Source organism: Microplitis demolitor, chromosome 4, assembly GCF_026212275.2.
Source record: "Microplitis demolitor isolate Queensland-Clemson2020A chromosome 4, iyMicDemo2.1a, whole genome shotgun sequence".
NCBI lineage: Eukaryota > Metazoa > Arthropoda > Insecta > Hymenoptera > Braconidae > Microplitis > Microplitis demolitor.
Window position 1 is genome coordinate 14,566,500 of NC_068548.1, and position 24,673 is coordinate 14,591,172.

Below are 24,673 nucleotides of genomic sequence, written 5' to 3' on the forward strand. Positions count from 1 at the left end.
GCGGTATGTCACCGCTAAAGGGTCGATCCAAATGGTTAACTCTTTTGGGAGAGACGCTCGGAGTAGCCTTGACTTAAGACCTACGTTGACTGCTGCTCGGGTGATCCTTGGGTCCATTTTTTCATTTATCCGGAGGCACTGGAACCCCGATCCACGGCTTGGAGCTTCAGGATACCAGTGGCCCAAATACAGATGTTCAAGTACTTGGGTGAATGATACCCTGAAGTTGTCGAGTTGATCATCAGAAAAATTATCATCGGGTGCGTACCCTGATCTCACCTCTAGCAATTGAACCAGGAAGTTGGCTGTTGTTGATATTTCGGCTCTCATGACGATTATTTGTAGCTGAAAGTTAAACAAACAATCAAATTGATTAATTTATAATTTTTTATCTTTCTTTCATATCGCCGGGATTTGGCAAATAAAGAAAAAAATAAATAATGTGAGACCACATACAACAAAACGTGCTGTAGACACGTGTAAGCAATAGATACTTTTTCTGCAGTTGAGATAATCGGTTTTTCAGAAGGATGATGTTTCTTTGATTTCTCTTCTCTTATCGCACTCGTAGGACAACTCGCACTGATAACTCACGATACAGCACAATAGTTGAAAAAAATTAATATTGTGTTGTAGATAAATAATTTAATTCCGAGAGATTTAATGCACAATAGTGACGTGTATAACTTAGAGGCTGAACTGTTCTAAGATTCAAGACTTTCTGATGCCTTATGGTCCCAGTTAGCATTTATATGCAAGTCTCGTACGTTATCCTCACTACATTTAGCGATGGTGGGAGACTTTCACTACCCCCACTGCTTCTTCTGAGGCGCCTCCTAGCTGTTATTACCATGACAAGGTTATGACAAGCTTACGAGGTTTTTACAAGCTAAAATTTTGCTCAACCGCATGTAGAAAAATATGATAGAAATTAGTAAATTTAATTAATTGTCTATTTAATCATAATTTTTTTTTTCATGAATAATACTCATTTTTTTAAAGAAACTATCCATGAATTATTTTAATTACTTATCCATTATTAGTTTTAAGTAGTATATGGGGCATTCCACGCCAAATCGGACGGTTTGAAAAATTTTAATTTTAGATTTCCTCAATTTTTTTTTATTTTTTTGTACCCATCAAAAAACTCTTTTTCCGAAATGTTAAAATTTTTTTGATCACCGGTTCAAAAGATATCAAATTTTAAAGAAAACCGCTCCTTTTATGGTTTTTTACGGATAACTTTTTAGGGAATGGTTTAAATCAAAATACTCACTGAATAAAAAACTATCATTTTCCCATGTACTTTTGGAAAAAAATACAAAAAAATTATTCCAAGTGTTTTAATACGTGATTTTTTATTTTTAAAATTTAAATTGCATTTTTTAAAGTTAGTGCATATTTTGATTTTCTTCAAAATTCTTTACAGTAAACTACTATTCAAACCACAACTTTTTAGGCCGGTCTGGTCATGGGTTTTCAATGGCTACTATTTTTTTTTGATTTTTGAAAATTAAAAAAAAAAAATTTTTTCTCTATTTTATTAAATTTTATCACTGGTTTCTCTCTTTCAACGTATTTTGAAAAAGTTCACGTATATTTTTGATTATAATAAGCATAGGAAATTGTTAATAATTAAAAAAGACTAATGATTATTTTCAATGCAACTTTCTGCACTGATAGAAAGATTTATTACTGAGTACTAAATGGATTTAGTAACAAAATTTTTAGTCATGTATTTGGGAGAGAAAAATATTTTGTGCCTATTAACACAATCTATTATAATTTGATAAATCATTTTTTTATCTCAATTAAATCTCATTATGGTAAAATAAATATTTGTTTCCACCAAAAAAATATTTGGTAATCGGTACTAAATTTTTTTTTGGTAAGTTTTGTCGGTAGATGGCTTATTTAGGATTAAAATCGCATGCAATAAATATTTTCTTTATTTGAATAAATAACAGTATACAAAAAAATATTCATTTAAAATTTAAAAATATTCTCATAAATCTCTCGCGTATTCTTGTTTAATTATCTATTTGATGAGGGACTTACTGAAAAGGATTAAATCTGTTTTTTATTATTGAATAAATATCGGCGACTGGTGGGCTTGAACCTGATGGTTTTTATTCTCCATTCTAAGTCTATTTTCTTATGCACTGCGCTGACTCTTGACGTGATCACGTGTGAATAAATATTATATATATGTCAAGCTAAAGCGAAAAAACAAATATTTTTAACTTCCTGCTAAGAAAATCGACGATTTTCAAAAATTTCGGGAAGTTATTGTTTTCACCCCGATTTTCGAAAATCGAGTTTTCATCAGATGTCGACGTTTTGAGGTCCTAGGAAGCTATTCTGACTATTTTCAGAATGATGTCCGAGTGTGTGTATGTGTGTGTGTGTGTGTGTGTGTGTGTGTGTGTGTGTGTGTGTGTGTGTGTGTGTGTTCTGTATGTATGTAAACTCATTGTAACTTTTGAACTAATGAATCGATTTGGATGGTTGAGGTAGCAATCGAAAGAGCTTGTTGGCCATCAACTTTCCTGAAAATTTCAAATTATTTGATCGAATAGACTCGAAAATATTTGCGAATTACGAAAAAAAAAAAAAATTTTTTTTTGTTTTTTATTGATTTCTCAAAAACGACTTATACGATCGACTTCAAAATCTAATCAGCTCTAGTACTCAATAAAACGCGTCGATTGCCACCTCAAACATCAACATCAGATAATTCGTTCGAGAGTTATCGCGGGAGAAAGAAATGGTGAAAAACGATTTTTTCTAAATATTTTCGAAACGACTGACGCGATCGATTTTAAATTTTAATCAGCTCTAGAATTCAATAAAACGTGGCGATTGCCACGTCAACTATCAAAATCGATTGATTAGTTCAAAAGATATCGGCGTTAAAAAGTTAAAGAAATAATATTTTATGTCATTTTTTCCGGATAAATCATAATATAACGTACTAAAATGTGCCTGATATCATACCAACTCTTTTTTTTTATGGTTTCTTTTGGTCATATAATGTCATCGAACTTGGTTTTTAGTTTAAATCATATTATCAACAAAAAAATCGATAAAACGTAGTTTTTAATATTTTTATCGGATCTTCATATTTTATTGTTTCTTACATGAGTCAAAACTTATTTAAATCTTGATTTTGATCCCTGACATTGATTTCTGCCTCAATACACTTATTTTACTGAACATAATCAGGAACTAAATTTTAAAAACCGCTTCATTGATGATTTTCGATTCTTAAATTTTCAAACTTCAGCATAACAAGTAACTTGTTAGAGCTTGAAAAGATCGTAAAAAAACAATTGCATGTGATAGCATTTACGAGCTCGAAGAGCTCGAAAATATATCTGCACTAATGTTTTCGAGCTCTTTAAGTTCGAAAACAGCGGGAAGTTTTGGGGCTGGCCCGCAGGGTCAACCGACAGACCGATTTTTTTTATAGCTTTGGGGTTGAATTTGTACCTGATAAAATAAAAAAATTATTGAAAAATAAAAGAAGTTTTTTACGCAAAATTCCGAGATGGACAACTGACTTTTAAAATAAGCAATGAATTAAAATTTTTGAACTTAATATCAGGATTTTTTTTTTTTTACTTATAATCTTTGAAAACATCTATTACTAACATCTGCTTTATAGTCTTTTGTAGTATCAAATTTTGGTAATTCATTACCTGATTTCAATGTTGCACAATTCAAACCATCTCATGAATTTGGAGTACAAACTTATGACGATGCTTTAAAACTTAGTAAAGTTGATAATAATAATAATAATTCAATTAATTAGTTTCGAAACATCTTAGAACTGTCGTTTTCATGTAAGTAATAATTTATATCTCTATTTCATTTCTTGATAAATAGTTTCTTAAAAATATCATTGAATTGTAATAAATATTTAATGATATTACTTTTGGAAAAAAAGCATTGAAAAATGTACAATTTTATTTCAAATTTTCATAAACCTTCCAATTATCCAATTTTTCAGTCAATAGTCAACTTTTCATTATTATTAACTTCAAAACAAAGGATTGTAAAAAAATTTTTTAAATTGTTCTAGAAACTGTAAAAAGTGCTCTTCATAGTCAATAAGAAGTTGTGAATGAAAAAAAATTTTCTTGGACTATTGTTGTAATTTAAAAAAATAACATGCTTCATATTACTAGTATTCGAGGGAAATGTTAAGTTTGAAATCTCTATATTTGGTAATTTTGAGTTGTTTTCGAAGATTGTGATTAAAAATAAAAATTTCATTAAAGCCGAAAATTTTAATTTATTACTTCTTTTAAAAGACAGTATGCCACCTATAACGGTGACCTTTGGCTACTTCGTGTCCAGTAGCCACTAACCACAGTTAAATAATTTCCCGATTAAATAATTAATTATTAATAATAAATATAAATTTTAATTATGATGTTGCTGGTTCTGAACGCGGGAAATAGATCTCAGAGATGGGTCGACTCGTTTTGACCGGACACGCGGCTGAAATTTAACTTATTCTAAAGACACTGGTGATGAGAGTAAATTTCTTTGAGACTTAATTCAATTATTATATATAATGAATTTTTATTTAACCAAGTCCCAAATATTTACAAAATTTCCCCTTTACTTATAAAATAATAAATGTCCAGCGACAACAAAATAAATTTATTTACACGTAATTATTTAATGGACACGGGGTAATAAATTAAATAATTATTTAAAGTAAAATATTACGTTGAAGAGAGAGAGAGAGAGAGTATAAAAATATATATATAAGAAAATTTATTATAAATCTTATCTGATTTAGTACAGACGACATACAGGTGGAATCGGGCGTCGGTTCATCCTTGATTGCCGCCGTTGATTCTGGAAGTTCTTGGGCTGCTGACTGACCGGAACTTGGCGCTGGACACTCTCACTAATCACTTAGGCAAAAAGAAACTCCACGAAATATTTGGTTTTGTAAACCAGGTTATAGAGAGAGCAGATATAATTTAAGAATTTTTAAGTTTTTCAATAAGAATAATGAGCGACGATTTCACGAGGCTGTATATATCAGCACTTCCACTTGAGTGTCCTCTACGATAGATTTGTCTCAAGTCTCAACCTCCGATGACCCCTACCTAATTATGCGCATATGACCGATTTACGGTCACCTGCTGCGCGAAGTCATCCCTTGTGGTCTAGCGCCTAACTCAGCCAAACTCAGCAATCAGGCTGTAATGAGATAGAGAGAGAAAGACCAAATTCAACAGAGACAGCGAGAGAGCCGCACTCTCACGTCGTATACCAACGCTGCCCGGTTACACTCCCCGTCGCCAGACTTGAGATTGGGGCTCGGAAGCTGAAAAAGAACTAAATAAAATTATACCAGAGGATTCAGAGTTGAAAAGCCAAAATTTTATTATTGTTTTAACTACATATAAGTGGACAACTTGGGATGGTTATTCCTCGTGGGCCACCACAGGCACGGCCGGCTCCACTTCGACGACCTCGTCAATGATGAGAAGATCGGGATCATCAGAGTCCTCAGACTCCTCCTCTTGCTCCACTTCGTCTTCCGCCAATGGGTCTTTTCCTGGCCCTGGTTTCTCTGAAACTATCTCTTCGTCTGGGGTCACGAAAATTATCTCAGGCGCAGCCTTTGGTGGTACAACGGGCTCCGGAATGACAGGTACATACAGTTCGTCGGTCTCCATGATGTTCCATCGGGTCTTCTTAATGGCCTGCGTAACTTCGGGCGAAGACACGGGTCGAGCCGGTGGAATGTAACCTGGCTGGACAAAACGAGCCACAGAGGGGCGACCCGTCTGCTCTACCTCCTGAGCCATAGTACAGCGTTTGCCCCAACGCTCTGAAAGCCCTGGTCGAGAAGTGCAGGCGACCACTCGAGATGTCCCGACGGATGTCACGGGTGCTGCTGGAGTAGGTGCCAGTGGGGACGTCGGGCGAGGCGCAGGTGGACGGCGTGGTACTGGGAGTGGCAACCCCAGACGTGCTGCTTCAGCCAGGAAGGCATTTTTCCTGTCCCGACGCATCCAGGTTCGGCAGTGAGTCTCATCTCTGAACCTCCCGGGCTCACGAGCCATCCTCTCCCGAACTCGGCGATCACGTTCTTCTCTCTAAAACAAAGTTAAACATTTTTTGTAAATCGGGGACTACGCCTGGGCAATTTCAAGTCCGGTACATAATGATTGCCCAAAATTTTCCCAGTCTCTGATTTTAACTCAACGACCAAAGGACTAATGATTTTGTTAACAATAGCTGGTCCTAAGAATTTACAAGCCAAACTAGACGAATATTGGTCGGCTTTCTTACTCAATTTCCGATTTGGGTAATATACCGTATCACCCACTTGCAGTTTGGGTGGCTCTTTAAGTCCCTTATCGTGATATATGGCTTGTTTTTCACTTTCCTTTCTCATTACGTCTTCGATTTTATGCCGTAATTGATCAAGGCGATTGACCCGAGTACGCCACGAAGTATCATCAAGATCCAAATCATCTATTTCGAGTCCAGAAATTTTACCCGACAGCCGTGGTTCTTTGCCATGAACCAAATAGTATGGCGACATATGCAACGCAGCATGATAACTACTATTATAAGCGAGTTGGAATTCGCCTAAGTGCTCATCCCACGACGTCTGATCTTTCGAAATAAATGCTCGAATCATTGGTTTAAGAGTACGGTTAATTCTTTCAACCGGGTTACTCTGAGGGTGCGCGATCGCGGTTGGTACTGATTTTACTCCCGTTTCGTTTAAGTACTCTTTGATCTCGTGATTGATAAACTCTTTGCCGTTATCCGTAATCAAAAACAGAGGGTATCCCCAGCGTGAGAAAACACGACGTAAACTCTTCTTAACATTTAGTCCCGTCTGCTTACGAAGTCTAAAGACCTCAATGAAGCGCGTGTATAGGTCTTGTACAATTAAAACGTATTGATAACCGGCTTTAGATCGCGGAAATGGGCCAGTCACATCGGCCGCGACTATGGCCCAAGGTTCGATAGGCTGTCGCGTGCGCATCGTCGCTTGAGACGAGGTCTGTTTATATTTGACCTTTTTACAAGTTTCACAGTTCTCAACATACTCGCCGACATCGCGATACATACCAGGCCAGTAGTAGCGTGTGCGTATCCGATGATACATCTTATCGCGACCCAAATGACCCGCATCCGGTACATCGTGGTTTTCTTTTAAAATATCGGGGATCTCATTCTCTGTTAAAACCAATTTCCACGCATCTTGATCGTCAATATACTCTTTCAAATAATCAGGCTTATAATACTCTAATCTATCTTCACTATTTATACGCCAATCAACAAAATTCTCAGGATATTTCCTAACATTAGCTTTCTTTATATCGTACCACGAGCGAACTTGAATATGTACGAAATCTACGCCTTTAGTTTTAATCTCATCGAGGACTTCGGACCACTCCACAGGCTCCTGGTCCTCGTATAAACGCGACAAGGCATCCGGGCCTTCATTCTCGGTTCCACGACGATGTTCGATCGTAATTTGGTGGGCCAAGAGTTCCATGGCCCAGCGGGCAAGCCTACCGTTCGGATTCTTTAAAGTATGGAGCCATTTTAATGAAGCGTGATCGGTAACCACAACAAATGGAAACCCTTCAAGATAACATCTTAATTTTCTTACGGCCCATACAACCGCCAAACACTCTTTCTCGGTTGTAGTGTAACGCGTCTCAGCACCCCGCAATGGCCTACTTAGACATATGATAAGAAATTCTTTCCCAGTATTTGGTTCCTTTTGAACCAAGAACGCGCCTAGACCCGTATCACTCGCATCGGTATATAGATAGTACGGAAGATCTGGTTGTGGTACAGCCAAAGGCTTAGCATTAACAAGAGCTAGTTTAAGATCTTGGAAAGCCTTCTCCTCTTCGTCACCCCACTTCCACTCAGTATTTACGCTACATAATTTATTTAGAGGTCCTTGAACCTTCGCGACGTTTTGTAAATGTCTATGGTACCAGTTTACAAGCCCGCAGAAACTGCGTACCTGCTTCCTAGACGTTGGACGTGGAAAACTCGCGATCGGTGCTATTTTTTCAGGGTCAGGTCGTAGACCCCCGCTATCTACAATGAAGCCAAGAAATTTTACCTCGGATCGCGCGAATTTGCATTTACTTGGATTAATTAATAATCCAGTCTCACGAAAGATTTCAAAAACAAGAGACAAAATGGCTTTATGCTCATCGTAATTCTCACTTATAATTACCCAATCGTCCAGGTACGCAAAGACCTTTTCAGTCCAAGAACTCGGCAAGTTTCTCTTGTGTACTTGCTCGATAAACCTATCGCGAAGCTTATCCATGGCTTTTTGAAACGTTGATGGTGCTCCCGCGAGACCATAAGGCATGCGAACCCATTCAAATTGCCCCCTACCTTCGACAGAGAAGGCAGTATAAGGAATGGACTCCGGTGACATTAAAACCTGATGGAACGCTTCCTTGAGATCCATGGTTGTGATATACTTCGCGTTATGTAAAGCACTTAAAATACGTAGCATATTAGGAAGAGGGTGAGCGGGTAAAATAGTATATTTGTTGATTGGTCTGTAGTCGACGCAAAAACGCCAACCACCCGAGGCTTTGGTCACCATTACCGGAAAACACGACCAGAAACTGTTACTAGGCCGAATATAGCCTTTCTCGAGCAGTTCGTCTATTTGTTTATTTAATTCCGCCGCAATAACAGGACTACGCCGATACGGACGGATTTGAATGGGTTTAATTCCCGGTTGTAAGACGATCGTATGCTGCACGAGGTCAGTTAGACCTTGGTTCGGTAACTCCGCGAATTTAGACATTTCCGATTCTAAAAATACATCAAAATCTTTTTGTTGATCCGAAGTCAACGTTTGACAACTAGTTCGTTTATCACGACAATTTATTAATTCGAATGGATGACTTTCGTTAGTGTCTTTGAATTGCCAAGTTTTCGTAGCGCAATCTATCAATATCCCAAACTGAAGAGCGAAGTCCATACCTAGGACTACTGAATAGCTCAGGTCCTCGAGGACACTTAAATACTGCTCTCCCGCTATTGTACCAATTTTAATTATGAACGGAGCTCCCCCAATAGTTTTACATTGGGTATGATTCGCGAGAAGAACTCCCCGACGGTTCGTATCATCCTGTTGTAGTCGACCAGAGCTAAGCTCACGTATTTGGTCATACACTCGCCGATTGATGTAGGACCTCTCACTTCCCGTATCAATAATACCGTTCACTTGCACCCCGAATATCCAGATGGACACCGGTATACGAACTGTAATTGTTGGTGGAACAGGACCAGTACCCGTATAAAATTTGGTCCGAGATGCAATACGATTGGCGATACGTGAGGGTAATGTTTTATCTCTGAGTATCTCAGGAAGATACGACGCGCGCGAAGGCGAAGCACTCGGTGGTGGAGAGCTATGACTAAGAGCTGGACCTTCAGGTTCTAATCCTGGGTCCAATTCATCCTCCCACTCTTCTTCAGTCTCTTCGTCACTCTCAAGTGGCTCCAGACCACATAAATATGGCATACCGGGGACGTCTACGGAACTTGGTTCTTCCGATTCGTCTGAACCAATTGACACAATAAAATCGCTAGCCTCTAAAGTCTCTAAGATTTTCGGATGTATTTCGTTCGGATCATTTTCGACCGAAAGAACAGAACGATCAAGACCGGCACAAATTTCCTCAAATAAATTATTAGACATTGGTAAATTAACCATGGGCTGTGCTTCTTCCCTCAAGCCTTCCCAGTGATTAATTTCGTCGGAATTTAAAATGGATGGATTAATTTTGTGATTATTTAAAACCGATAAATTATTATTTAAAACCAATAAATTATTAAAACTAGATACGTTATTATTTAAAACAGATAAATTATTAAATATTGATAAACCGTTCATATTATCATATAAATCGAAAAACTGCGCGAATGGATTTTCTTCATCATCCAAATTTTCTAAATTACTACCATTACTAATTTCATCGATAGCATCATACCAAATTTCATTTTCCACGACATGATATAAATTATTTTTCTCTATAACTGGACTGCATAGGTCAAATAAACTGACCTCAGTCTCAAATTTATTATCATTATTATTTAAAACGGAGCTAGTCGAATTTAACGCCTGATTTTCTAATATGAAATCACCTATTAGTTCACCACTGGTTAAAGCAATCGGACCGACAGTACTCTCTAAGACGCCGTCTAGTCTTATTAAATTGCTACCTACTACCTCTTTAAATTTGAATTCTTCTACTGGACCGACAGTACTCTCTAAGACGCCGTCTGGTCTTGTTAACAACTTTTTACTCATTAAATTTTCTTTTACCGGACCGACAGTACTCTCTAAGACGCCGTCTGGTTCCGAATCTTCTTTTATTAAATTGATTTGTTTAGTTGGACCGACAGTACTCTCTAAGACGCCGTCTGGTTCCGAACTTGAATCTATTAAATTTTCAACATTAATATCTATAACTGGACCGACAGTACGCTCTAAGCCGCCGTCTGGTTCCGAGTTATTATTTGTTACATTAATTACTTTAATTCTTTTAAATTTATTTGGTTTATTCAACCAGGCTTCATGTGAACTATTACGACTAGGGCTCCGATTTCCCCATATTATTTGTTTAAAAGACCTTCTACGTTTCGCGCCCTTTATCCTCGGGGAATAGGATGGCGAAGCTAGTTTTTTGAACGATCAGTGTGACTAACGTCGCCAACACTGGTCGGTTGAGCTTCGACGCAATTAGAATGGTTGTTTACATTATTAATATTATCATAATTATTATTAACATTATTATTACGAACAAAACGATTAGAACAGTTACCACGATTATTTCGATTATCATTTCTTTTAAAATTATTTACAATTGGGTTCGGGTTTCCCCTATTAAAATTATTTGCATTTGGTTGCCCACGATTCAAATTATAATTATTACTATTATTATTAAAATTATTATTATTCGAATTCTTATTTGACTGAATGACTCTAAAACAATTTTGTCTGACATGTCCTATTTTAAAACAGAAATTACAGACATCTACTCTGTTATTAATGCACTGTTCAAATGTATGACCATTTTGCCCGCAGTTAAAACAAAAGTATTGGTCGAAATTACGACCAGCAGTAACTTCACTAAACGTACGCGATATGACATTTGTGTTGCCACTATTATTCGCGTTATAAGAATAACGTACTCGATTATTTGGAGATCTATTTGATGAGATATTATTTTGAGGAGTTTGGACAGTAGCTGTCGATGCACAAACAATTAATTTGCCGTCCTCTCCCTCTCTAATTTCCTCGATAACGAGTGGTTGTTTATCATTCATCATCTCAACCAAAATAGGAGTACGCGGGAACGAATGTACTGCTGAGAATCGCGATTTTTCTTTTGTCTTAGCGTGCGACCTATCGGATGGCTCAGACGCGCGTTTATTTTCTTCTAGTAGCGCGGTGGCCTCATGTAATACCGATAAGAGGTCATCATAAGTGTTCACTGACCTAGAGAATACTAAGGTGGAAAGATTTCTAGGCAAGTGATTACGGATGCACGTAACCTGTTCTGATTCCGGAGGTGGGTTACGCATCTCACTATATTTTTGTTGAACTCTAAACGTGAAATCGATTGACGATTCACCGGATTCTGGTCTTAATTGACCAATTTCCATCAACAACTGGGTGTCCGTCTTTTGTGAGCCGAATGCTCTTAAAAATTCCCGTTTAAAATGGTCATAATCAGACCAATGTCTGCTGTACACGTCATACCACTTAGTAACTTTTCCTTTCCAGTAAAAACATAACCAAGAATTTTTACGTAATCCGTTATGAGCCAACCCTCGCGAAACGCCATAGCTTCAAATAAAGCCAAGAAACTATTGGCTGATAAATCGCCTTGCGGAAAACGTACAGGCCACGCTCTGATAATTTCTCTTATATCGCGCCATTTACGTAGCGAAACCGCCGCAGCATTAGGTATTACCAAATTATTTGCTCCAGGTTGCTCATAATATTCTTGGTGATTTTCTTGACCATTAATATTCCGGTACCCGGCGTAATTCCCATTGAAATTATTATTATTAACGGCGAATGAATTTTCCCGTAATATTTCCAAATTATTATTGTAATTATTATTTATTGGTAGGTTATTATTTAAATTATTATTTTGAATTACGCTGGGATTAATAGTAGAGTGATTATTATTATTATTGTTTAAATTATTATTAAGATTATTGTTATTGACACCGGCTATATTGTTGTGGACATTATTTCTTTCACTGGTACTTGATTGTAAATTTACCGGGAGGGCTGAGTTCGTAGCAGCCCTATTATTGTAATTCGAGTGACCTGTACTACACTCCCCGTCGCCAAAACTGTGAGTTACCTCGCGAACAGTTTGTGTAATCGTCTGTACAGGCACTTGCGGATTGTTCACCGGTTGGGCGCTCATAGCTAAGGTCAGATTTTGTAGACAATTTAAAATCTGAGCCAGGACAGCTTGAGTTGTCGCTTGATCAGCCTGTGCGGAAACTGGAACAGTGCCAGGAGGAAAAACGGATCCCGCATGAGGCTGGACTTGATGTGAAAGTACCGGTGGGGGATTCTCTATGAATACTTCGTCCATAGACTCCCGTAAATTATTATTACTATTTATTAAATTTAGATTTAATTGTCCATTTGAATTTGTGGCCGATGGGCCGCTCGTTTGAATCGACCCAGATGAAGTAGTTACAATAACTGGAGTAGTGGTGACGGTAGTTGGTATTGTCGTGGTAGTAGTCGCAGTAGTGATTGGTATAGTATTGGTCACTGTCGTGACCGTGGACGTGGTAGTTGCTACCATATTCCCCAAGCTACGCCTTACTGGCGGTCTAACCTGCTGTGGGGTGTCTGCAGTCACGGTCAAATTTGGTATACCGGGTAATGGAGTATGATTTGGCATCGTCGAGCTCGCTGGCGAAACCGAAGTGCTTGATGTTATTGTACACGTAGTCGAGGGTGGTGAATGCACTACCCTGTTTTGATTTCTACCGTTTGAGGAACTAATTCCTTCGAAGATTATCTCTTCACTTTCCCGCCTACCCGATTGTTGAACCGAACGCTTTGAGTTTTGACGCGTCACTGGTCGAGTGTTACTCGTAATACGATTATTGGGACTTAATTTTGATTTATATTAGCTGGTAAGACAAGCAGCTTACGAGCCCCAATAATACTTAAATATAAAATTTAATTACCGGTAGTAAATCCAAATAAGTTAAAATATTTCTATTGTAAATTACTAAAATTAAAATTTATTCCTTTGTCACCGGATTAAGAATTTATTTTAGTTACTGGGTGACGATAGCTAAGTAATCTCTAACAATGACAGTCTTTGTAAATTAAATTTTATTTATTTGAATTAACTATGATGGTTTACGTAATGAACCACAAATCTATTGAATTTTAATTTGTTTAAAATTATGATAAAGAAAATTTTAGACAATGGCTAAAATTTTAAGCTACTATTTTATTTTATTTATTAACTGATAATTTTTCCGACGCTTAAAACTTCAAGCCCTGAATTCTATTTTAAACGATAAAGATTTTAGCTATTTATTTTAATTTATTTAATTGAAAGATTTACCCAGACTTAAGTCTAGTGAGTAAATTATTTTGAAATTTGAATATAGTATTATTTTTATCAACAATTCTATTGCAATGACTCATTCACTACGTAAACTTTTTTTCAAACTTATTTTAATAATTTCAAACGGCAGTTCATTTTAACCAAATAGAATTTAGTAATTTTTATTTCTATTTTGAATTTTAACTTATAATATACAAAAAATTTTCTTTTATTATTTTGTTTCTTTTAATGATTTAAAAAAAATTTACTGTCACTGTTAGTCTCATAAATATTAAAATTTTATTTATTAATTTACTTATTTTAACTTAGCTTTTTCACAAAGGATCTACCCAAAGACTACAAATGATTTTATTTTATATTTATTTCTCTAAGCTTAGTATCGTATTTATTGTTTGTATAACAAGTAACACTCGATATTTTATATTTTAAAATTTAAGTATTTTACGTCCTAATTAGCCAGTTATGATTTGAGTTATAATTATTTTATAAAAATTTACTTTAGATAATTTTGGGCAACCAATATATTTATAATTTAGCACAGTATCAATCCAATATTATCATTCACAGTTCAAATATTTCTCTCTTCAACGGTAAAATAAATTAATTAAATTTTTTTCAAAATTTTCCAAATTTAATTTTAACTTTATCACCAGGTCTAGAATTTTCCAAAACGAGGAACACGAGTTGGGCGCCACCTATAACGGTGACCTTTGGCTACTTCGTGTCCAGTAGCCACTAACCACAGTTAAATAATTTCCCGATTAAATAATTAATTATTAATAATAAATATAAATTTTAATTATGATGTTGCTGGTTCTGAACGCGGGAAATAGATCTCAGAGATGGGTCGACTCGTTTTGACCGGACACGCGGCTGAAATTTAACTTATTCTAAAGACACTGGTGATGAGAGTAAATTTCTTTGAGACTTAATTCAATTATTATATATAATGAATTTTTATTTAACCAAGTCCCAAATATTTACAAAATTTCCCCTTTACTTATAAAATAATAAATGTCCAGCGACAACAAAATAAATTTATTTACACGTAATTATTTAATGGACACGGGGTAATAAATTAAATAATTATTTAAAGTAAAATATTACGTTGAAGAGAGAGAGAGAGAGTATAAAAATATATATATAAGAAAATTTATTATAAATCTTATCTGATTTAGTACAGACGACATACAGGTGGAATCGGGCGTCGGTTCATCCTTGATTGCCGCCGTTGATTCTGGAAGTTCTTGGGCTGCTGACTGACCGGAACTTGGCGCTGGACACTCTCACTAATCACTTAGGCAAAAAGAAACTCCACGAAATATTTGGTTTTGTAAACCAGGTTATAGAGAGAGCAGATATAATTTAAGAATTTTTAAGTTTTTCAATAAGAATAATGAGCGACGAGTTCACGAGGCTGTATATATCAGCACTTCCACTTGAGTGTCCTCTACGATAGATTTGTCTCAAGTCTCAACCTCCGATGACCCCTACCTAATTATGCGCATATGACCGATTTACGGTCACCTGCTGCGCGAAGTCATCCCTTGTGGTCTAGCGCCTAACTCAGCCAAACTCAGCAATCAGGCTGTAATGAGATAGAGAGAGAAAGACCAAATTCAACAGAGACAGCGAGAGAGCCGCACTCTCACGTCGTATACCAACGCTGCCCGGTTACACACCCCAAAATATTGAGTAAAAAAAAAGTTTTTTTCTTCAAAAATTTTCTTTTTGTATTAGATAATACTAAATTAGACTTTTTTTATTACTTATTCAAATTCTACCCCAAAGTAAAGAAAAAATATTTATCGAGATATAACGTATTAAAACTGTCATAATAAATATCATTACTCTATTTTGAAAGATCTGGACTTTCGTGTTTATGTTTTGACATAGTAATTTGTCCTTTCTTAATGAAATTCGTTTTGGATATTATTTTTAAGCCGGATCTATTGATATCTCATTAAGACAATTTGCCCAAAGGTCTCATTGTATTCGGTCTGCAGGGACAAACAGTAGGTATATTTGTTGATATACCCAAAATAAAGTGAACCTTTCAGAAATATTAGTAAAATGAATCATAATGCTGTAATCATTTAAGACCTTACAGTGAAAAATTTATAATTGTAAAATTTTATGTATACTTAACTTAATGAGCTTTTTCAGAATGATATAATTAACTTGAAAAAATCAAGAAATTCCTATGACTAAATTCCAACATTTTCAACTGTTTTTTTTTTTTTTTTTTTTTCAATTTATTAGATTTCAATAACCAACTTAAATATTTTGATCTATAAATTGTACAAAGTAAATTATCGAAACCTAAAACTAAAATAATAATTATATTGATGTATAATAAATATTTGAACTAAGGTAAATGTCCCAATACCGGAACAAGACCCAATACCGGAACGATTTATTTTGTTTCTATTCTTTAGTTCAAAATATTTATTTTCATTGAATACTCAATCATTTTAAAATTTTAAATACATTCTACATTATGGGTGTGATATAGCAGACATCAGACAAATTTAAAATTATTAATAAATCAAGTAAATAATTAATAATATAAAATTTAAAAAAATGCAAATACAAAAAATTTTGAAATTAATAGTGCTTTTGTGTAAATATTATTTTTTTAATTATTTATTTATAATTTTAAAGTTCTCTGATATCTGCTACATTCATACTTGTTTTACATTAATATTATTTAATAATCATTAATATTTTCGCCATGAATAAATGCAAAAAATAACTTATTTTATTTACTGTTCCGGTATTAGGACAACCGAATTCCCGTATTGGGACAAGGCTATTTCAGCGTTCCGGTATTGGGTTTTTTGGGTGTCATAGAAAAAAATTTTTTTTTTATATTAAATTTAAGAAAAATGAACTAATTTGATTATTTTTGAATTGGTAAATGTCTATTCTATATGATGTAATAAATTATTTTGGTTTATAATTTATTTGAATATTTTTAAAACGATAAAAATCAGTCATATACCCTTCGTCGTTCCGGTATTGGGACATTTACCTTATTTGTTTTTCTAAAAATTATCAGTCAGAAAATTTAAGTTTCATATTTTTCGAAGAATTTGAAATTAAAATGACTTTAAGTATCCGTTTTTCAGAAAATTAAAAATTGAAACATTTTTGATCATTAGTTTTTTTAATTATTTATATAAATTTTATCTAGGATTTTGAACAAAATAAATCACATCATTCATTATTTTTTTTTTGTTTTCAATACACAGAGAGAGAAATTAAAGAATTTTTACTTAATTTGAAAAAAAATGACAATCCGAGAAAGTAATTTCAAAATGTTAAAAAAAATCAAATCTTTTACATGAAGTTAAAATTACTACATATAGTATAGAATAATAATGTTTGTTGATTATACAAATTACTGCATTCAAGATAAAATTTAGTAACGATGAAATGAAAACTACACGGAAAAAAATTTCCTGTAGCTACAACAGGATTTTTTCCTGTTGCTGCAACATGACTGTCTCCTGTTGCAGCAACAGGAAATTTTTTTCTGTGTATAATGTACTAACCATTTTTACTAATGTACTTAGTAAATCTTTAACTTAGTAAATATTATTTAACGCACTTCAGGAAAAATGTATTCTGCCGAGTAATTTTTACAATCCAAATTGTAATTTTTACAATCCAGATTGTAATTTCGTCCCCACTCTCAAAATAATATTCATGCGCATCGGGAGACGAGTATTCAGGAATTGCTACCTACTGACAAACAGTACTTACACACATAGAATTTTTAGTTTTTTTATTTTTAACCACAATATAAATCATTTAACCTAAAAGATTAGACCGAAAATGAAGAAAATAAAAAATTTACCAAATTTTTGAGGGGGACCGTCGTGCCCCACCTTCCCTATATAAAAAATATATTTTCAATAAAGCGAACTTTTGGCCGTATTTTTTTTTATATTTTAAATAAATTTAAAATATATCTTACAATATATTATATATATAATAATAATTTTTACTTATTCAGGGGCTTGAAAAGCAACTACTCTCAATCGTCGTACAATCAGAAAAAAAAGATGTTGAAGAAAAGAACGATAAATTAATAATTGATATTGGTGAAAATAAGGACTTGATTCAAAAACTAGAAGATACTATTTTACAAGAAATATCGACGAGTACAGACAATTTATTAGATAACATTAATTTGATGAAATTTATAGAAGATTTCAAGACTATTACCAGTGAAGCGGTAAAGAAAATCGATCAAGACACTGTTGCAGCAATAGATGTTAATAGACTTAGGAATGATTACCGCCCGGTTGCAACGAGAAGTGCAATACTATTTTTTGTACTTTTTGATCTAGCTACTATAAGTCCTATGTATCAATATTCATTTTCAAGCTATCTCAAAGTATTTATACATTCATTAAGACACGCACCATTCAATTCATCATTTTCTGAACGTTTAGAAAATATCATTCAAACTCTTACTGCAAATATTTTTGATTATGGATGTATGGGTAGTTTCGAGAAGCATAAAATTTTACTTTCTTTTCATATTGCTACTAAAATTGAACTAAGTAGTGGTAAAATCAGCCAAGAAGAATTCAATTTTTTTATCAAAAAAAACGTTGCTGTCAACAATCCTCCGAAAAATCTGATTTTTTGGCTTCCTCCATCTGGATTGGAAGATATTCTTAGGCTTTCAGCAGAGTTTACAGAATTCTCTGATTTATATAATGATCTGCAAGTTCACTCAGACGATTGGTATGAGTGGTTTCATTCAGATACTCCTGAATCGATTCCTTGTCCTGGTCAATATTCGAAAAAATTGCGTAAATTTCAAAAACTTATGTTACTAAAATGTTTCCGGTGTGATCGAGTTCGTTGTGGAATGATTAATTACATAAGTGAATGTTTGGGAGAAAAATTTATTACTTCTCGCATTTTGAGTTTTGATCTGATTTATGAACAAAGTGATTCAACCATTCCTGTTATCTTCATTCTCAGTCCAGGAACAGAACCAACATCAGAACTTATCAAATTCGCAGAATTGTATGGGTTTAGGGCTGGAAAATTTCAAAATCTTTTTTTGGGTCAAGGAGAAGAAGAAGTATGTACACCAATATATTAATACCATCATATTATTGATGCTAAAATGACGTACTACGCAGAGAGAAATTTATAGTAACAATTACAATATATTGCGGAAATGGTTTTCATACCGTATGGTAACAGGTTTTTTGAAATGTTGATCATAAGAATGGCGCCTATACAAATTATCATAATTATAGATACTATTTTTTTAGTTTTGTAATCTTTTCCAGAAATTTTGAGCATATATCCTATAATTCTAAGTAATGATTACTATAACGTTATGGGTTGATATTTCATAAACGTATTCAAGGAATGGTTACCACAATTTTTTCTCTGTCAGACAAATTTATGTTGAAGCGCCCAAGAAGCAAATAAAAAACCGTCATTGCACTGATAGAAAAACTATATTGATTCAAGAATAATTTTTTCTTCAAAATGTGGTTCTTGTTTGAACATTTTTAATTGTTTTAATTCAAAAAATAAGCCTTTGAATCGAAAAATTGAAATTTTCAGATAGAGAAAAAAAAATTCTTCGTTTAAGCATTTTATTCTTTGATGAAGCCTTTTTTGTTCTGAAACAAAATTCTGACATATTTCGCTTAAGAATTTCTTGCTCTTGGATTAAGATACACAAAATGTAGGTTTAAGACACTACTGACTTGTTTTGAGAATGGCGCGATTTTTAAATCAAGATATCAATTTACTCAGCTTGAAAAAAAACTTTTTTTTTTATTTTAAAAATAAAAAATTTGAAAGTTATTTTTAAAGACTACATTCATTTACTTCAAATATGTTAAAGTAGAAATTTATTTAAAAAAAAATTTTTTTTTTTCATTACTTTAAAAACATCTTCCATCAAGGAATTATTACTTGAACCAAAAATTTAAAGTTCTTAAAATAATACGACATTTTTAGTTGAAGAAAAGTGGTCTTGCTTGAAGAATTCAATAGTATCGATTGAAGATAATATAGTTTCGGGTCAAGACACTAGAGTTATCCATCAAAGACACAAAATCTTTAGAGCCAATAAAATCTAAATCAAGACTAGAATTTCTTGAAGCAAGACAATTGCTTTTCTTCAGAAATAAATTCTTGGCTCAAGAAAATATTTCTTGAGTCAATATAAAATTTCTATCCGTGTGGTCATTTGATAATATAGTGGCATTCAGCGTACCAATAACAGTAATATTGTGCCTGTTTGGTTTTAATTTCAATCTACTTTTTTTTTAACACTTATAAACTTAAAATAAGTCTACTTATCAATTTGCAAAAATTAAAAAAATCATAGGCTTTTTTGACATCAGTAATGCGTAATATTTAAATAGATACTAAATAATACTATACATTTATCAGAAAGCTGTTGGATTGCTGGAAACTGCCATGTCTACAGGACAATGGTTAGTTTTGCAAAACTGTCATTTATTGTTAGAATTTATTCGAAGACTTGAAGAAAAAATTGATACTTTTACGAAACCACATCCTGATTTTCGTTTATGGTTAACAACCGAATTATCAAAAAATTTTCCCATTGGATTTCTACAGCGATCATTAAAAGGTAAAGTTTTATTGATTTGATTTCTTTTTCGAAAGTATGTTTCTTTTTGTGGTGGATGTTTTTTAATTTATATGTATTCATTAAAAAAAAATCCGTGTCAATTCGAATAGCATAAAATTTCAATGACAAAGAAGGTTTGAATTTTTTTCTGATACTGAAAACATGTGAAAATTGAATTACCTATAACGTGCGCTCAGTCCCCACTACCTCAGTTTACGAGACTCACGTATACACACTAACGCGGACACGCCCCGCCCACTTGACAGTCTGAAAAATGGAGGAAACGCCCAGAAGCGTTAAAGAGATATGTGTTAGTGTCTGCAAATAATGTCTGATGCAAAATTCGCTCAAGGAATGCATAAGTAACTTTACTATGACACCTGGAACAAAATATCTTCAATATTCTTGCACAATTCTTGAAGTACTAGATAACAAAAAGTTTGTTTCTTGTCATTTACAAGCCTTGCAATTCAAAACAATGTACCAGCAGTGTCCGCTTAGTCTGCATAGTTGTTTAAAAACGTAGACAACTAGTGTACTGGTGACTCAAGTTCGGGCAAAATTCCTATAAGACTATTGTATGAAATATGTTAACATATCTAAAACAACCTAAAAAGAAAATTTATATCCAGCAACATGTATCTTACAGAAAATTCTGTAATAATGAATACAGAATAATACCAGAACTTTCCCTTCTTAAGTAATAAATTTCTTGTGTAAAACATCTTTTCATTTATCTAATAATTTTTATAATTTTGAAACATCACTATTAGGATTATTTTCAGGCTCAATGAATAGTATTACTATCATTATAATGTTAGAACAAAAAATCTTAGCTTGTTATAAATCATAAAAAAATTAAAATTGCATATTTTATAAAGTTGTTTCCGAGTCACCAAGTGGATTGAAATTCAATTTGAAGAATACTTACATAAAAATGGAGAACGAAAATCTGGAAAATTGTAATCATCCAAATTATAAACATCTTGTTTATGTTCTTGCATTTTTTCATGCAGTTATTCAGGTAAAAACCCACACACATTCTTATGAAAAAAATTTGTAAACCAGCTGACTCTGCAGGCCAGCCTCGAAACTTCCCGCCACTTTCGAGCTCAATCGGCATATTCTTTCGACAATATTACTTAAACTAACGAAACGATTGAAGTAAACTCTGTAGTGTTCGAAAGAGAATGTAAAATGGTAAGCTTGGTTCAATTTTAAGTATATTTGATAACTTATATAGTGAGGTACTATGGGAAGACAATTGTTATTTTGAAGACTCGGAAATATTTATGAATTACAAAAAAAAAAATTTTTTTTTTAGTTTTTTATTGGTTTCTCAGAAACGAATTGAACGATCGACTTCAAAATCTAATCAGCTCTGGAACGTAATGAAACGCCTCGATTGCCACGTCAACCGCCTCAATCAGTTAATTCGCTCGAGAGATATCGTTAAAGTAATAAATGGTTAAAAACGTTTTTTTTTCGAAAACAATGGCACACAAAAGTATTTTCGAGCTGGAAGAGCTTAAAAATGTATTCAGAACAATGTTTTCGAGCTCAAACAGCAGGAATTTTCGAAGCTGGTCTACAGGGTCAACCAATAGACAGATTTTTTGATAGCTATGCGTAAACAATATTGATATTTTAGAATTCATATTGTTATATTTTATAGGAAAGAAAGAAGTATGGTAAAATCGGTTGGACTTTGGATTATGATTTCAGCGATTCAGATTTGGCTCTCTCAATGACAACTGTCAAAACGTATTTGAGTAAATTATCCTCTACTAATAATTTCCCCTGGAATAGCCTTAAATATATGATAGGTGAAGTGATTTACGGGGGGAAAGTAATTGACAACTATGATCGTCGAATATTTGGAGTGTACATGGATGAATACTTTGGTGATTTTCTATTCGATGCTTCTCATCCCTTCCATTTTTATAACAATAATGATACTGTGTACGTTATTCCATCGATTAGTCGTAAGAACGATTACATAGGATTTATAGAAAATTTATCTCCGAGTAATTCTCCTGAAATTTTTGGCCTGAACTCAAACGCAGAAATTGATTATTTTATTCAAAGTATGACAGATTTGCTGATTGATTTAAATGATATGCAACCTCAACGATGTAAGCATAATTAGAATAAGTTAGTAATTATAGTATAATTACAAGATAATTTTTTCTGTAGCTGATAGTCTATCAAAAAGTAACCGAGAAGAACTTGTAGATAATATAGCTACTGATCTTTTGACTAAAATTCCACCGGAGTATAATATGACAAAAGTAAGGAATAATTTTGATCTCGTTGTTACCCCAATAGTAATCGTTTTATTTCAAGAATTGGAAAGATTTAATAAATTAATTAAGAAAATGAACACAACTCTAACACAGCTTAAGAAAGTAAATTATTTTTCCTTTTTTTTTTTTTTTTCGTGTAACATAAAAAAAACGGATGATAACCTTTTAATTTTTGAAAAAGGCTATAGCTGGAGAAATAAATATTGATAGAACATTAGAAAGTCTATTGGATTCTTTGCACAATGGTGTTGTGCCAAAAGAATGGGCATCTTTAGCTCCAGCGACGAAAAAAAATCTCGCAAGCTGGATAAATCATATAAATAAAAGAACAGATCAATATACTGAGTGGTCCGGAAGTAATGAGCCAATAGTCTTGTGGTTATCTGGACTATACAACCCTCAATCATATCTAGCAGCATTTTTCCAAATGACATGTAGAAAGAATAATTGGCCGATAGATAAATCTTTAATTTATACTCAAGTATCGCAATTTTCAAGAGTTGACGAAGTCGAAGAAAGACTTCATCAGGTACTTATAGACAGATGGAATGAAAATAATTTTCCAACAAATGTAATTTATTTTTTCAATAGGGATGCTATGTACATGGTCTTTATTTAGAGGGAGCCAGATGGGATGTGAAACACCAGTGCTTGAAGAAGTCATACCCAAAAGTGAAATTTGATGAACTTCCGGTGTTATCTATTATTACTAAAGAGTCTCATCACTTAACTTTAGAGGTATATTGAGACATATGATATGAATTGTAATCACGACTATGCTTTATATTTCTCATTTTATCTATTATGGAGAATCATAAAACTAATATATCACACAGTTAAAAAATTCGGTTATAATCAACATAACCAGTGTGTTAAAAACGGCTCACATAATATTTATTTTATTTTTTGACCTCAACTAATTTAGAAAATTAAAGAGAAAATAGTCAGAATACCTTCCTAAGACCAAAACGTTGACATTTAAGGGAATTTAAGTTTTCGCCAATTGGGGTGAAAACAATAACTTCCCGATTTTTTTGAAAATCGTCGTTTCTTTTAGTGGGAAGTTGAAAATTTAAAAATAACCGTTTTTAACACAGGTGCCCAATATTTTTTGCAGTACATAATAATTTATATTGTTATACAGTTATGTTAATTATAAGTCAATTTTTTACTTGCAGTATACCGTGAAAACTCCGGTTTATGTAACATCGGATCGCCAAAATGCTATGGGAGAAGGATTGGTTTTCGAAGCTGATCTTAGAACGGCTGATCACAATTCTCTATGGATCTTACAAGGTCTCTGCTTGCTACTAAACGTGGATTAATTTACTGCTTTTGACCAGTTAAGCATATATGGCAGGTGTGAGTATCCGTTGATTATCAGAGAGATTGTCACGGGACTCAATTATTCTCTAATCCAAAAACCAATTGGTCTGAAGAAAAAACCGTATGATTTTTTTAATCTTCGGCTTCGAAAAATTGTTTGGGAACTGTTTAGATATGATCTTAAATGGACTGAATATCGAGTAAAAATACTTTATGTTGTATCATAAATGATCATACATGACCGTATATAATCTTATATGGTTTGTGTATATGTCAGAAGAAATATATTTGCCTTCATATATGATCATATATGAACACGTATGATTCATACACAAACATATATGAATCATATATGATCTTATAGGGTTATATCTAATTATATATAGCCAGATCTGAACTTTTATTTCCCGAGCTACTATTATTATTACTACGATTATTACCATTGTGATTATTATTACTTGATATTATTCTATTACTAATACTATAGTTACTATTACTAGTGTGATTATGATTCTCATTTCTTATGACTATGACTATGACTATAACTATAACTATAATGATTCTTATTATAAATATTCGTACTATTATACTATTAGTACTACTTTTCTGATTGTATTATTTTTACCATACCTGCTCATGTATGATCATGTAGGACCATGTATGATCATGCAGGATCATTTATGAACAGGTATGATCATGCAGGGTCATATTTCAGATCTGATCAGATC

The 24,673-nt window shown here is 33.5% G+C and overlaps 1 protein-coding gene across 1 annotated transcript in view; it reads left to right on the forward strand.

Moving 5' to 3' along the window:
* The window catches only part of LOC103576982 (dynein axonemal heavy chain 10), a 68,897-nt gene extending 44,491 nt beyond the window's left edge, over window positions 1-24,406 (forward strand). The window contains exons 33-40 of the mRNA XM_014444728.2: window positions 17,689-18,774; window positions 20,112-20,313; window positions 21,195-21,337; window positions 21,989-22,448; window positions 22,510-22,721; window positions 22,801-23,148; window positions 23,211-23,357; window positions 23,798-24,406. Of these exons, the coding sequence (XP_014300214.1) occupies window positions 17,689-18,774; window positions 20,112-20,313; window positions 21,195-21,337; window positions 21,989-22,448; window positions 22,510-22,721; window positions 22,801-23,148; window positions 23,211-23,357; window positions 23,798-23,944 (2,745 nt within the window). The 3' untranslated portion in view covers window positions 23,945-24,406. The remainder of the gene's footprint in view (window positions 1-17,688; window positions 18,775-20,111; window positions 20,314-21,194; window positions 21,338-21,988; window positions 22,449-22,509; window positions 22,722-22,800; window positions 23,149-23,210; window positions 23,358-23,797) is intronic.
* Window positions 24,407-24,673: the final 267 nt, after the last annotated feature.